The sequence below is a fragment of the Schistocerca nitens genome, chromosome 1 (assembly GCF_023898315.1).
Source record: "Schistocerca nitens isolate TAMUIC-IGC-003100 chromosome 1, iqSchNite1.1, whole genome shotgun sequence".
Lineage (NCBI taxonomy): Eukaryota > Metazoa > Arthropoda > Insecta > Orthoptera > Acrididae > Schistocerca > Schistocerca nitens.
Genome location: NC_064614.1, coordinates 247,230,947 through 247,246,658, shown reverse-complemented (window position 1 = coordinate 247,246,658; position 15,712 = coordinate 247,230,947). Strand labels below are relative to the sequence as shown.

General features: G+C 42.2%; 1 protein-coding gene across 3 annotated transcripts in view; it reads left to right on the top strand.

The window, feature by feature from the left end:
* Positions 1 to 15,712, top strand: part of LOC126246874 (RCC1-like G exchanging factor-like protein) — a 117,151-nt gene that overhangs the window by 13,291 nt on the left and 88,148 nt on the right. For 2 of the 3 annotated variants that reach the window (XM_049948429.1, XM_049948430.1), the window contains 2 exons: positions 4,778 to 4,941; positions 5,035 to 5,198. In XM_049948429.1, coding sequence (XP_049804386.1) covers positions 4,782 to 4,941; positions 5,035 to 5,198 — 324 coding nt within the window. In that variant the 5' untranslated portion in view covers positions 4,778 to 4,781. Of the gene's footprint in view, positions 1 to 4,777; positions 4,942 to 5,027; positions 5,199 to 15,712 lie in introns of those variants that run through there. The other variant, XM_049948431.1, reaches the window with a different exon arrangement.

Sequence of the window (15,712 nt, the reverse complement as noted above, 5' to 3'; positions counted from 1 at the left end):
CCTCAGGACAGTAGTACTCTAGTAGATAATGTATTTGTACAGCAAGAAGATATAAAACAAACATATGCTTTCCCTGTGGTAAATGGGTTATCTGACCATGATGCACAACTGATTAACTTACAAAACCTAACAGGGCGTACACTTCAGAAACCAATAATTGAAAGTGTGAGGGTGCTCAACCTGGTATCTATAGATCACTTCAGAGAAATTTTAGGAAATGTAAACTGGGAAGATGTATATAATGAGCCAAATGATAATGATAAATGCAGCATATTTCTTGATAAATTTATATCCCTTTTTGAACATTGTTTTCCAAAGAAAATTACTGAATGTAACACCACAAACTTTTCAAAGAAACCTTGGATTACTACAGGTATTAAAGTGTCTTCAGAAAGAAAAAGAAAACTGTATGAGACAGCAAGAACTAGTAAACATCCAGAAGTAGTTTTACACTATAAAAATTATTTTAACATACTGAGAAAAGTCGTAAGGAAATCAAGAAATATGTATTAACAACTCCAGCAATAAAATCAAATCAATATGGAATGTTGTTAGAAGGGAGACAAGAAAAGTAACCACTGGGGTAGGTAGTATTACTGTTAAAGAGAATGAGACCATCTTAACCAACAGTGCACAGGTAGCCAATGTATTTACCAATCACTTCTTAAGTGTAGGAGAAAAAATTGGCGAGAATAGTTCAAAAGAAAAAGCCAGGCAGTATATGGAAGAGTCAATTAAAAAAAAAAAAATAGTCAGATTAAGTTTCATCTAACAACCTATTGTGAAACAAGGAAAATTATTAAATCTTTAAACAATAGATGTTCTGTTGGAGTAGATGACATCTCTAACAAGTTATTAAAACAATGTGGAGCAATTACAGCTGATGTTTTGAGTCACATATGTAATGCATCACTGACTCAGGGTATTTTTCCAGACAGGTTAAAATATGCCATTGTCAGACCTCTCTACAAAAAGGGGGAAACAACAGATGTCAATAATTACCAGCCAGTATCCTTGCTTACAACATTTTCAATTTTTTTTGGAGAAAGTAATATACTCAAGAGTGGTTAGCCATCTCAACAGTAATGGGATACTTAGTAAATCACAGTTCGGATTTCAGAAATGCTGTTCCACTGAGACAGCAATATACAATTTCACTGGCCACATAATAGAGTCTTTAAATAGTAAAATGTCACCAGTAGGAATATTCTGTGATTTATCCAAAGCATTTGATTGTGTGAACCATGACATTATGTTAGAGAAATTATAATTCTATGGTATAAATGGAACAGTATATGAGTGGTTTAAGTCATATCTACAGAACAAGGAGCAAAAAGTCTCTTTATATGCTTCAAGTGATTCAAAGGAGTTTGCCACTCCATCTAACTGGGGTGAAATTACATTAGGTGTTCCACAAGGTTCGATCATGGATCCCCTCCTGTTCTTGATATATGTGAATGACCTCCCTTCTTATGTGAAACAAGATGCTGAACTGACACTGTTTGCTGATGATACAAGCATAATTATTAATCCAGTAAAAGAAAGGCTGATAGAAAATTATACAAATAAGGTCTGTGGAAAAGTCATTAATTCGTTTTCTGCGAATGGGCTTGTTCTGAACTTTGAAAAAACACAGTACATCCAATTTTTTGCTGCAAAAAGTATAATTCCTTCAATAAACATAACACATCAAAAGAAGTCAGTAGCCAGGGTAGAGCATACTAAGTTTTTGGGTGTACATACAGATGAGAATCTTAATTGGAAAAGTCATATTTTTGATCTCCTAAAGCGACTAGGTTCAGCAACTTTTGCAATCAGAATAATTGCCAATTCTGAGGATTTAGAAATTAGTAAGCTAACATACTTTGCATACTTCCACTCTCTGAGGTCATACGGAATAATATTCTGGGGCAACTCAACACTTAGGTAAAAGGTATTCACTGCTCAAAAGAAAGTAATTAGAATAATGTGTTGGGTTCATAGTTGCACATCTTGTAGGCATCTGTTTAAAAGGTTAGGAATTCTTACAACTGCTTCACAGTACATTTACTCTGCAATGAATTTTTTTCTCAACAACACAGACCAGTTTAAAATAAACAGCTACAAGATTACAATACCAGAAAAAAGAAAGACCTACACTATCCTTTACTTAACCTATCTTTGACACAGAAAGGGGTAAAATATGCTGCTATAAAATTTTTTGATTAAAAAAAAAGGGGGGGGGGGGCTGTTGCGGCAGATAACCCTCAGAATCTGCAAGCATCTTAAAGTTGCTGATGAAGTTCTCTTTGTCAGAGCTGGCTGCTTCACCATGCCTCATGAAGCTTTCTCTTAAACTTTTCAAACCACCCATGGCTTCCCTTAAACATTTCTTTGGGCACTGATGGTCCTAATGCCTACCTAATGAGGTCAGTGAAAATCATTCACACCTTCTCACAAATGATGTTCTTGTTAATAGTGTTGCCTTGCAATTGCTTTTCATTTATTCATATAAGGAACAACCTTTCAACATCGTCCAGATGTTTTTTGAAAACAGTTACAAAAAGTGCTCGAAATTATACCCATCTGCTTAAATGCACACCATGCAAAGATGCTGGACTGACTTGTGCTCTTTCAAACACTGCTGGCAAAATTTAAATTGCATAGGAGGCTGCCCTAATGTGAAGTGTCAGCTCTTCTTCAGTCTCAATAGGTATTTCATAGTCGACAAATTTCAGGTGGTGCCAGGAGAAAAAAATATGTGGGTGTAAAGTCAGGGGGAATATGCAGGCCATGCCACTGGCCCACTGTGCCGTATCCAGTTCTCACCAAAAATTTCATCCAAATGTATTCACACTGCATGTGTGAAGTGCGCATTGCACTATTGTGTTAGTACCACATTTACCATCGCACGTTGAGAAGGACATGTTCCAACAACACTGGCAGAGCTTTACCCTCTCTGGTAAACGATGCCTCATCCATAAAAAGTACACGGTCCAGGAAGTCTGGTTGAATGGCAAACCTTTGCAAAAACCAGTGACAGAATTCAGTCTATGTGGAAAATCATCTGGGTTAAGGGCTTCAACCTTCCAAAGGCATGGCAGGGGTGCAAATCATCTTCGTGCCACACACACCAAATTGTGGATTGGCTTACACCCATTTCCTGTGCAACACACCAAGAGCTTGTATTTTCAAACATTGCTAATGCCTCCTATTGAAGTCCTCATGTAAGTACTGTGCATTGACACAGTAACAAACACAAGTGTGTCCCCATTTGATGACAAAATGACACATGGCAAACCAAACTCCGCAGTGTGCACAGGTGTTACCCTCTATGCAACACCTATCAAACAGGTATCTCCACAGCCACAAGCAATGTGTTCGTGTCCCAATAAGAGGCAGAAAACCCATAGTGTTGTCCTGCCTGGAATATCTGCAACTATGTTGACTACACCATTTGCAAATAAAGGTCATAAAACTTCAACCTGACATCTCTTTTACCTTGATGTCACAAATGTAATAAAATCATTGCCCTACAGACCTGCTATTGTGACGGTTCGCATGGCATGTTATGTGCCTACCCTCATAGTGACACGATACTGTTCAATGACGCCTGGCACCATATGCTAAGGACTGCAGACAAGGGTTGCTATGTGAAATATGCATGATATGACACACTCTACCAGCCTTCTCATTTTTCTACATTGATTACACATACACCCTGTATATCTTGGTGACGCCAGTCTTCCTAGATCTTTGCCATATTTTAAGAGAATGTGATAGCAGTGCTATAAGTCTGTAGTTCAATATTTATATGTGTCATATAACTTCTTAATAATGATTTGACTCTTGAATTTCTTTGATTCGAAATATATCTGACATCTAATGATGGCATACATATTCACGAGGTTTTTAAATGGGAAATGCACTTTAACAATTCAAGTTAAAAAGTGAGCTAAATGCAGGCATTCCTGTAGACCCTTTTTAAAAGTCTGAAAATAAAGCTTCTGCACAGTGTCTATGTATATGAAACACAAATCTTTACAAAAGGGTACATCTTAAAAAAGGAAAACATTTTCAAACATAACTATGTGTTAGGCTCATATGAAACTAGGCAGAAGCTTAACCTACACGTAAACACGGTAGTTATAAATTTATATAAAAGAGGAATATGTCATACTGCAGTTATGTGGTATAATTTGTGCCTTCTTAGTTAAAATGCATAGCGACATTAAATTCGTGTAATGTAAATTTGAAACAATTCTTATTTGGGAACATCATAATCAAGTAAACCTTATTTATCAAATATTGTTAATTTTATCATGTCATTTAATATTATTATTTGGTTGTGTTGATCATGTACTCTTACTTAATAACTACTATAATCATGAATTAATTGTGTTACCCCTGACTTGTCCTGTATCATACGTTCAAACAATGTACAAAAAATGATTTACTGGATCAAATAAAAATTAATTAACTAACAGATTATAAATATGTGCCAGTTATTTTTCAGAACAATTGATAGCTTAAAGGTTCCATTCTGATTTTGCAATCACTTATTTTAGTACAAAAGCTTTGATATGTTCCTAAGGCATACTCATTTAACCAGTATTTTTGTGCATTAGTAGCCATTCTGAGGACCACTGTTCAAAATTCATGTTAACATTCTATGCCAAAATCTTTATATCAGAATTAGCTAAATAATTTTGCAAATAAAATTTAAATTTAATGCGGGTATATGAATATGCTTTCATATGTGTTCATAAATTTAAGCTATGCATGATTTTTTTTTCAGAAAAATGGATTTATTGTTTCTAAAAGGGGTCAGTGCGTTCATCAGATCAGTTTCTAAAGAGTTGAGTCAGCCCTACATAGCAACAAGAAATTTTACAACAAGCGTACAATGCTTTGTGAAGAGGAAATATCCTATAAATGAAGAAGAATCAAAGTTACTTCCAGGTAGCTTTTACAATTAATACTGGTGCCACTGTAATATAGTATAATGATTGATGTTATTTATAAACTGTTTACATATTTGAAACTAGTGTTTAGTGTTTCAGTATCCTGTGAGCTCCAGGGGTATTCGCCGTGTCTATGTATGGGGTTTGGCAGAGCATGGAGCATTGGGAAATGCACTGGAATGCACAAAAAGTAAAAGGACACCTCTTAAAAGTGTTCGCCATCCAAACAGACTTCATTTTGCAGAGAAACACAAGGTAAATATTGTAACTGTAAGCTTTGTATCAAAAGGAAAATTCACTTGAGGAAACAATAAAATTATGACAGGATCACTGACCAGTACTTGCCTTCAAGAGACAAAAATTTTAGTACTGCCAACAGACCCATATAAAAGATAACAGTATAAGAAACTATCTTAGGTTTTGGAACTTTAGTTCTTTTCATGGGGAGAACAGAGACATAGGTTGGGGATGGTTAAAAAATAAGGGGAGATCTCTTGGGCCACTCATTGAGAGGGACCCACTTGTGAGGATAAAGGGGATACAAAGAGGAATAGGGAAGTCTCAGAGAGAGAGTAAAAGGTCAAAAACAGTACATTGGTACACGCTGTGCTTCAGTTCAGAGATGATGAGGACAGAGTGAGAAGTAAGATTATGCATCCATTATAGGGATCACAATGGAGATTTATAGTCTGTTGCTAATACGTGTTTTAACAGGTTACTGTTGGGCATCAGGTAGGAGATTGAAAATCCTCAAACATTCAAAAACAAAGTAAAAGAATACTTCATTAGCTACTCCATCTAAAATTTATTTTGACTCAGGATTGTAAATTCACATAACTGCAATATTTGAGCATGTAGATCATGACTGGCTAAGTTTCACAGAAGCTCAAAATTTAGTTCAGATGTCAATGCGAGATGCTTTTAATAGTTTCCACAATGAAACATTGTCTCAAAATATGGTAGAAAACCCAAAGAGATTCTGGTCATATGTAAAGTACACCAGTGGCAAAAAAACGGTCAATACCATCATTGCGCGATAGTGATGGAAATGTTACCGATGATGGTGCTACTAAAGCGGAGTTACTGAATACAGTTTTCCACAATTCCTTCATGAAAGAAGACAAAATAAATATTCCAGAATTCGAAACCAGAACAGCTGTTAACATGTGCGACATAAAAGTAGATATCTTAAGTGTTGCGAAGCAACTCAAATCACTTAAGAAAGGCAAGTCTTCCAGTCCAGGTGGTATATACCAATCAGGTTCCTATCAGAGTATGCAGACACAATAGTGCCTTTCTTAGCAATCATATACAACCGCTCACTTGATGAAAGATCTGTTCCTAAAGACTGGAAAGTAGCACAGGTCACACCAATATTCAAGAAAGGAAATAGGAGTAACCCATTGAATTACAGACCCATATCACTGATTTTGGAGCATATACTGTACTCTAACATTATGAATCACCTTGAAGAAAATGACTTATTGATACATAACCAACATGGATTCAGAAAATATCGTTATTGTGCAACACAGCTAGCTCTTTATTCCCATGAAGTAATGCATGGTGTCAACAAGGGATCTCAGATCGATTCCATATTCCTAGATTTCCAGAAGGCTTTTGATACTGTTCCTCACAAGCAACTATTAATCGAATTGTGTGCATATGGAGTGTCATGTCAGTTGAGTGACTGGATTCATGATTCCCTGTCAGAGAGGTTACAGTTTGTAAAATCATCGAGTAGAACAGAAGTGATATCTGGTGTTCCGCAAGTTAGTGTCATAGGTCCTCTGCTGTTTCTGATTTATGTAAATGATCTAGGTGATAATCTGAGCAGCTCCTTAGATTGTTTGCAGATGATGTTGTAATTTACCATCTTGTAAAATCATCAGACGATCAATTCCAATTGCAATATGATCTAGAGACAATTTTATGTATGGTGCGAAAAGTGGCAATTGGCACTAAACAAAGAAAAGTGCGAGGTCATCCACGTGGGTCCTAAAAGAAATCCAATAAATGTTGGATATATGATAAATCACACAAATGTAAGGGCTGTCAATTCGACTAAATACCTAGGAATTACGATTACGAGCAACTTAAATTGGAAAGACCACATAGATAATATTGTGGAGAAGGCGAAACAAAGACTGGGCTTTGTTGGCAGAACACTTAGAAGATGCGACAAACCCACTAAAGAGACAGCCTACATTACACTTGTCCATCCTCTGCTGGAATGTTGCTGTGCGGTGTGGGATCCTTACCAGGTAGGATTGACAGAGGACATAGAAAAAGTGCAAAGAAGGGCAGCTCATTTCGTGTTATCACGCAATAGGCGTGAGAGTGTCACTGATATGATATGCGAGTTGGGGTGGCAATCACTGAAACAAAGGCGGTTTTCTTTGCGACGTGATCTATTTAAGAAATTTCAATCACCAACTTTCTCTTCCGAATGTGAAAATATTTTGTTGACACCCACCTACATAGGGAGAAATGATCATCATAATAAAATAAGAGAAATCAGAATTCAAACAGAAAGAGTTAGATGTTCCTTTTTCCCACGCACCATTCAAGAGTGGAATGGTGGAGAAGTAGTACGAAAATGGTTCCATTAACCCTCTGCCAAGCACTTAAGTGTGAATCGCAGAGTAACCATCTAGATATAGATGTGGATGTAATTAGACAGCTGATAGTGGTTTGTGCAAAGCTACATGAATGCTTTTCTTGAAGTAAAAGCTAAAAGTAGCAGGTGAGTAGAGTAGTGGCTTTTCCTCCAAAGTAACTTTTTATTGTAATGTACATACATAAAGCAATCTAGTTAAGTAATTGTTGGTACTGCAATTATCAGTTTGAGTTTATTAACACTAGTCATAATTTGTTATCAGTGTACTGTGTGGAAGTATCCAGCATTGATTGCTTCTGCGTGGTAATGTAAACTTGACTCAACTTTCTCGTGGTGGCCATTATCACAAAAGCTATATATAAATTGCAGTAGTTTAACAGAAAAATGCCTTTTGCATGCTGCATGTTAAGTTTTTTATTTAACTTCTGCATTTAGAGGCATTTGCCTTATTTGCAAGGCATCTTCAGTGGTTGTCCTGAAATAAGACATGATTTTTTCATTTGCAAATATACACTATGTGATCAAAAGTATCTGGACACCCCCAAACAGGCTGTAAATCATCCAACTACAGTTGATTGATACTGTCATGTACTGAAGACACTTCATCAGGTACCAGTGGAATTAATGTTGATATCTGCCAGAGATCACCAAGAAGTCCCTCAATTCCTTTGCCAACTGTCACAGGTTCCTCATGTAGGTAGAAAGGAAATAGAAATGCTGAGCTAAATCTCACAAATAATATGGCCCAAATTTTACATTGGGAACCTTCTGGGGTAATTAAAGCTACTGACACAGTTAAGAGGCATTTGCACTTGTCTCCAGACCCGTTACTAATAAGCATCATCTTTGTGAAAAGGGATTACTCCTTCCATAGGAATGATGACCACATGGTGAGAGAGCTGAGGAGAATGTTGTATTTGTCAGTAACAAGTATAATGTGTTACTTGTCACTTTTTTCACTATTGATTTGCAAGCAGAGGCAGTCACAATGTGTACCCAGAACTCTTATCAAGTGAAAGCACTTATGCCTCCTCAATACCAGACATACGACATATTTCATCATTACTTTGGGATCATTTTTTGGTATTCACGTGTCATTATGCTTTCTATCCCTCAGGTGAACAGATGATGCTGAGTGGGAAGTGGATGGCACTGTTCATTCAAGCAACCATTTCCATCACTGGATTCACATGCAAGGCAGAATAGTACCAGAAAGCTGCAGGAATGGATGTTTAGTAGTGCTAACTGTTCACTGTACACCCAGATAGCTGCGTGTGAATTTTGTAGCAGAATCCATGGATAGGTGGGTTGTATCACCTTCATGATCCATCATGTTGCTGCAAAGCCTTGAGGATGACTCAGAAGGCATGTTATCTTTTGGTATAATGAAACTTTGTAGTCAGAAACAAGTGGGCAATGCTGAAAAAGCTCAAGTGCTAATCCCGTAAAAATATGAGGACTTCCAAGACACAATCTTTGTCATCAGTAACAGCTTTACTTTCGCAATGGAGCTTACACATTGATAGTGCAGACATTACCTAGGCAATGAAAGAATGTTAATGCTGATGTGACCAACAACAAGTAGCATGGATCCAACATTTTACCTCCCTCAAGATTTCATGGAAAGGGGCAACAGGAATTTGTCTTCCAACTATGAAGAAGAGTGCAATTGTTGTTTCTCTGTGTGGCAATCTGATTCCAGCCTGCATAAAGCTCAGGATGCACCTCCATTTAGTGACCAAATTGAGTACACCAAGCTGTGACAACTTAATACTCAGTCATAAGGAATTCTCGTCTTTTATTTTGATCAGATTTGGCAGACGTGACATGACATGACATAAACATAATCCCCCCTGCAGGTCCGGGGGTTAGAATAGGCCCGAGGTATTCCTGCCTGTCATGCGAGGCGACTAAAAGGAGTTTCACACGCTTTGGCCTTTATGTGATGGTCCCCTGTAGGTTTTGACCTCCATTCTTCAAAATTTTCCCAAATAGCAAGCCAATTGGGGAAGGGCACCTTACAAGGTGCATCGTGTCCATCGTGCATTGAGATCTTTAGCCCGCTTTCTCATCGTCACATTGCAGTCCTGCCAGTTCTCCATCTCTTGGATGAAGACACCTTCCTGGGTGTGTTTTCCACCATGCAATATGCAGTGTCGACTTCTGTGTCGACGATGACCATGGACTTCTTTGCACCTGATATCCAGCACGGTAGCCAGTCTGTTGTGGTGGGGCCGCCATGTACCCTGTTGGTTGTAGCCCCCTGACCACACAGGGATCGTGGGATCGCTCTGCTGATGCCTGTGCCGTTAACTCCCCACATATGCCAAGGAGTAGATGCTCACCCCCCCCCCTGAGGCATCGGGACTCCCGGCTATGGCCATCGTGCCAGGTGGCCTTTGCTGCGGCTGGGTGGCATCAGGGTGGATGACACGCGATGAAGCATAGTCCATCATCTCTTGTTGGTGGTGAAACACCAGAAGCCTCTAAGCGATCATGAGCTCAATTCCCCACACAGAAGTATGACCTCAAATCGTTCCCCTCCCTGGCCACACCATGGGAGGAACATCAGGTTAAGGATGGCAGCGGATCTTATTTGCCCCAGTACCTTGTATGTTCGAAAGCTGATGGGGAATCTTTCATGACGATGAAGCCTCAGTTTTTTGTTGAGTATTTAGTGGACAAGTTTGGGGAGTGGAAGGCTTGTCCAAAATGAGATCTGGGTCAGTCTTGATCAAAACAGCATCCTCTGCCCAGTCACGGGAGTTACTCACTTGTGACAAGCTGGGTGATGTTTCTGTAACCATCACACCCCATAAGAGCTTAAATATGGTCCAGGGTATCATATTTCACAGAGACCTTCTTTTGCAGTCTGACGATGAGCTGCGCACCAATTTAGAGTGGCAAGGTGTACATTTCATCCGGCGTATCTACTGGAGTCCAAAGGATAATCAGTTGCCACTTGTGCCTTCATCTTGGCCTTTGAGGGTGTTACATTGCCCAAGAAGGTCCAGGTGATGGTCTACCGGTGTGATGTAAAGCCCTATATCCCTCCCCCGATGTGATGCTTTAAGTGCTAGAAGTTCAGCCATATGTCTTCCCGCGTCACGTGCTGAGATTGTGGATGCCCATCATATCCCAATATTCCATGTGCCCTACCTCCCATCTGTGTCAACGATGGAGAGCACCATTCGCTTTGCTCGCCTGACTGCAGGATTCTCCAGAAAGAAAGGAAAATCGTGGAGTACAAGACCCTGGACAGACTGACCTACACTGAGGCTAAGAGAAAATTTGAATGCCTCCATCCTGTGTGTATGACATCATCTTACGCCGCCGCTACAACAGTTCTGGCACCATCATCTCTGCCAACCCAGGTCACCTCTCAGAGCCGGAAGACTACACCTACCCCCTTGATGGTGGGGGCCCTTTCCCTCCCTGTTGCTCCTGCACCACCTGCTTCGGGAGCAACCCCCCCCCCCCCCCCCAACCAGCGGGGACATCTGTCTCCACTTCTAAGCTAGAGAAGCGTAAGTCTTCTTTGGCTTCTCTCACTAGGAAGGGGTCCCTTGGATCACCCCTTCCCAGGTTTCTGCTAGTGGTAAAGACGACACCCACCAGTGGCTGAAGAGCCCAAAAGCAGCTGGTCGTAGGGCTTCATGCTCATCCTCAGTCCCGGAGACTGAGCAAGTGAAGTCCTCCCAGCCAGGGAAACCCAAGGAGCAGTGAGAGAAATCCAAAAAGAAAACCCTAAGACCGAGGAAATTGCAGTGGCACCCACACCACCGCTACCTACAAGCTCTGCAGCTGAGGATGGGGTAGAGATTTTGGCGGCCGATGAGGACCTAGATCTCGCCAGACCCTCAGACACAATGGATATAGACTGCTCAGGCAATAAATCAGTGGCAGCAGGTGACTCTGAGGCGTAAACTGCCTCATCGAATGTTCCATGCCTTCCCAGTCTCACGATGTCATCCTCCAGTGGAATTGCGGCAGTTTTTTCCACTGCCTGGCTGAGCTACGGCAACTGTTAAGCTTTACGCCAGCTATCTGCATTGCCCTCCAGGAAACCTGGTTCCCAGCAATGCGGATTCCTGCCCTCCGCGTCTATAAGGGATATTACAGGAACCATAGTGACTATAATTGAATGTCAGGTGGAGTTTGCATTATTACCTAAACTCAGTCTGTAGTGACACTGTGCCCACTCAAACCCCTCTTGATGCTGTGGCTGTCAGAATAAGGATGACGCAGGAAATAACTGTCTGCAATGTATATCTTCCTCCAGATGGTGCAGTACCCCTGAATGTATTAGCTGCACGGATTGATCAACTCCCTAAACCTTTCCTAGTTCTGTGAGATTTTAATGCCCATAACCCCTTGCATAACACCTTGTGGAACCATGCTTACTGGCCAAGGCAGAGATGTCGAAACTTTACTGTCCCAGTTTGACCTCTGCCTCTTAAATATTGGGGCCATCACACATTTCAGTGTGGCTCATGGTAGTTACTCCGCCATTGATTTATCAATTTGCAGCCCAGGACTTCTCCCATCTATCCTCTGGAGAGCACATGACGACCTGTGTGGTAGTGACTACTGCCCCATCTTCCTATCACTGCTCCAGCGTCAGGCGCACGGACGCCTGCCCAGATGGGCTTTGAACTAGGTGGACTGGGGAACTTTCATGTCTGTTGTACCACTGAATCTCCCCCACATGATAACATCGATGTGATGGTTGAGCAGGTGACTAGCACAATTGTTTCTGCAGCAGAAAACACGATCCCTCGCTCTTTAGGTTGCCCGAGGTGTAAGACAGTCTCTTGGTGGTCGCCGGAAGTCGCTGAAGCAATTAAGGAGTATTGGCGAGCTCTACAGCAGCATAAGCTGCACCCTTCTCTGTAGCACCTCTAGCCTTTAAACGGCTCCGTGCTCGTGTTCGCTACCTTATCAAACAATGGAAGAAGGAGTGTTGGAAGAGATACGTCTCCACCATTGGGTGCCACACGCCACCTTCCCAAGTCTGGGCAAAGATCAAACGTCTTTTCGGGTACCAGGCCCCAATAGCTGTCCCCGGTGTTACCATAAATGGCGAGTTATGTACCGACGCAAACGCGATTGCCAAGCACTTTGCTTGAGCCTCTGCATTGGAGAATTAACCTCCAGCCTTTTGCACACTCAAATGTCAGCTGGAAGGAAATGTCCTCTCATTCACTGCATGCTGCAGTGAATCCTATAACGCCCTATTTACAGAGTGGGAGCTCCTCAGTGCCCTTGCACTTTGCCCCAACACAGCTCCTGGGCCTGATCACATCCACAGCCAGATGATTAAACATCTCTCATCTGACTATAAGTGACATCTTCTCGTCATCTTCAACCAGATCTGGTGCGATGGAGTATTTCCATCACAGTGGTGGGAGAGCACCATCATTCCGGTGCTCAAACCTGGTAAAAACCCACTTGATGTGGATAGCTATTGGCCCATCAGCCTCACCAACGTTCTTTGTAAGCTGCTGGAACTTATGGTATGTCAGCGGTTGGGTTGGGTCCTCGAGTCACATGGCTTGCTGGCTCCATGTCAGGGCAGCTTCCGCCATTGTCGCTCTACCACTGATAATCTTGTGTCCATCGAGTCTGCCATCCAAACAACCTTTTCTAGATGGCAACACCTGATTGCCGTCTTTCTTGACTTACGTAAAGCATATGACACTACTTGGTGACATCATATCCTTGCCACATTGTATGAGTGGGGTCTCCAGGGACCATTCCCGATTTTTATCCAAAACTTCCTATCACTCTGTACTTTCCATGTCCAAGTTGGTGACTCCCATAGTTCCATCCATATCCAGGAGAATGGAGTCCCGCAGGGCCCTGTATTGAGTGTCTCTCTATTTTTAGTGGCCATTAGCAGTCTAGCAGCAGCTGTCGGTCCCTCCGTCTCACCTTCTCTGTTTGCAGACAACTTCTGCATTTCATACTGCTGCTCCAGTACTGTTGTTGTTGAGCAGTGCCTCCAGGGAGCCATCCACAAGGTGCAGTCATGGGGTCTAGCCCACGGCTTCCAGTTTTTGGGCGCTAAGTCGTGTCATGCATTTCTGTCGGCGTCATACTGTTCATCTGGAACCTGCACTTTACCGTAATGACAATCCACTCACTGCAGTGGAGACATATCAATTCCTAGGACTGGTTTTCTACACTCAATTGACTTGGCTTCCTCATCTTCGTCAGCTTAAGCAGAAGTGCTGGCAGCACCTCAATGCCCTCCGTTGCCTGAGCAACACCAATTGGGATGCAGATCACTCTATACTGCTGCAGCTCTACAGAGCCCTTGTCCAATCCCGAACTGACTATGGGAGTGTGGTTTATGGTTCAGCAGCATCTTCAGCATTTCATTTACTCGACCCTGTGCACCACTGTGGGGTTCGATTAGCAACAGGACGAGTATGGTGACTAGCGTACTGGTGGAGGCTGATGTCCCTCCACTGCAGATCAGACGTGCGCAACTGCTTGCCAGTTACACAGCACACATTCATAGTTCCCCTGAGCATCCAAATTACCATCTCCTTTCGCCACCCCGGAAGTCCATCCCTCGCATCGGCGGCCCAGATCGGGGCTAACGATTGCGGTTCGCGTGCGGTCCCTTCTATCCGATCTGGAGTCCTTCCCTTTACCACCTCTACTTGTGGTCCATTCACGTATGCCTCGGCCGCAGCTTCGTCTGGATCTTTTGCATGGCCCCAAGGACTCTGTTATCCCACCACTCTCCGCTGTCACTTCCTCTCAATTCTTCCGGGGCTCTGAAGTGGTTTACACCGACGGCTCAATGGCTGTGGTCACTTAGGCTTAGCATATTTTCATGGAGGGCATATTGAGGTGCACTCCTTGCCAGTTCGTTGCAGTGTTTTCACTGCAGAGCTGGCGGCCATGTCTCATGCTCTTGAGTACATCCCCTCATGCCCTGGCGAGTCATTTCTCATGTGTACTGACTCATTGAGCAGCCTGCAAGCTATCAACCAGTGCTATCCTCCCCACTCTCTGATAGCGTCCATTCAGGAGTCCATCTATGCCCTGGAACAGTCCCGCCATTCTGTGGTGTCTGTGTGAACCCCAGGTCACGTCGGAATCCCCGGCAAAGAACTTGCCAACAGGCTGGCCAAACAGGCAGTGCGGAAACCACTTCTGGAGATCAGCATCTCCAAAGCTGACCTGCATTCTATCTTACACCGCAGGGTTTTACAGCTTTGGGAGACGGAATGGTATAACAGCACGCACAACAATCTACGTGTCATCAAGGAGACTATGAATGTATGGAATTCTTCCGTGCAGGCCTCTCGCAGGGAATCAGTTGCCCTCTGCTGGCTCCACATTGGTCATACGTGGCTAACACATGGTTACCTACTCCATCGCAAGGACCCACCTCAGTGTCGCTATGGCTCCCAAATGACAGTTGACCACCTTTTGCTGGACTGCCCACTTTTAGCCGCTCTGCGGCAGACTTTTAACTTTCCCAGCACCCTGCCTTCGATGTTGAGCAACAATGGCTCCACAGCAGCTTTAGTTTTACATTTTATCCGTGAGAGTGGGTTTTATACTTCTATGTGCGTTTTAGCGCATGTCCTTTGTCCCTCTGTGTCCTCCACCCTTGTGCTTTTATGGTGGAGGTTTTAATGTGTTGCAGAGTGGCTGGCTTTCCCTTTTTATTCTCGTGGTTGGCCAGCCACTGTAATCTGCTTTCACGTTTTACTCTCTTCTGTTTCTAGCGTCTGTCTGTTGTTTTCTTGTCCTCTTTTGTTCCTTATAGTGTTCAATTCTTTCCCTTCATTCTTGCGGCTTTTCCTTTCTTTCCGTTTTGTGTTATATGTTTCGTCCGTTTTATTCTCACACTTGTGGCATTGTTTTATTAGGAACAAGGGACGGATAACCTCATAGTTTGGTCCCTTCTCCTGCCTTTAAACCAACCAACCAACCATAAACATAATCCGCTGCTTCTTCTGTAACCAGAGAAGTGCCTTTGTTTCCAAGTACTTATCACAATGTATCTCTTATAAGTTTCATAGGTAAGACATTGCAGTGTGTGACAAACGAATGACTATCCTCAGTTCTAGAAACAGAGAAGATCTTTGTTCACCACCTGAGGCAATATCATTCAACTAAGGAT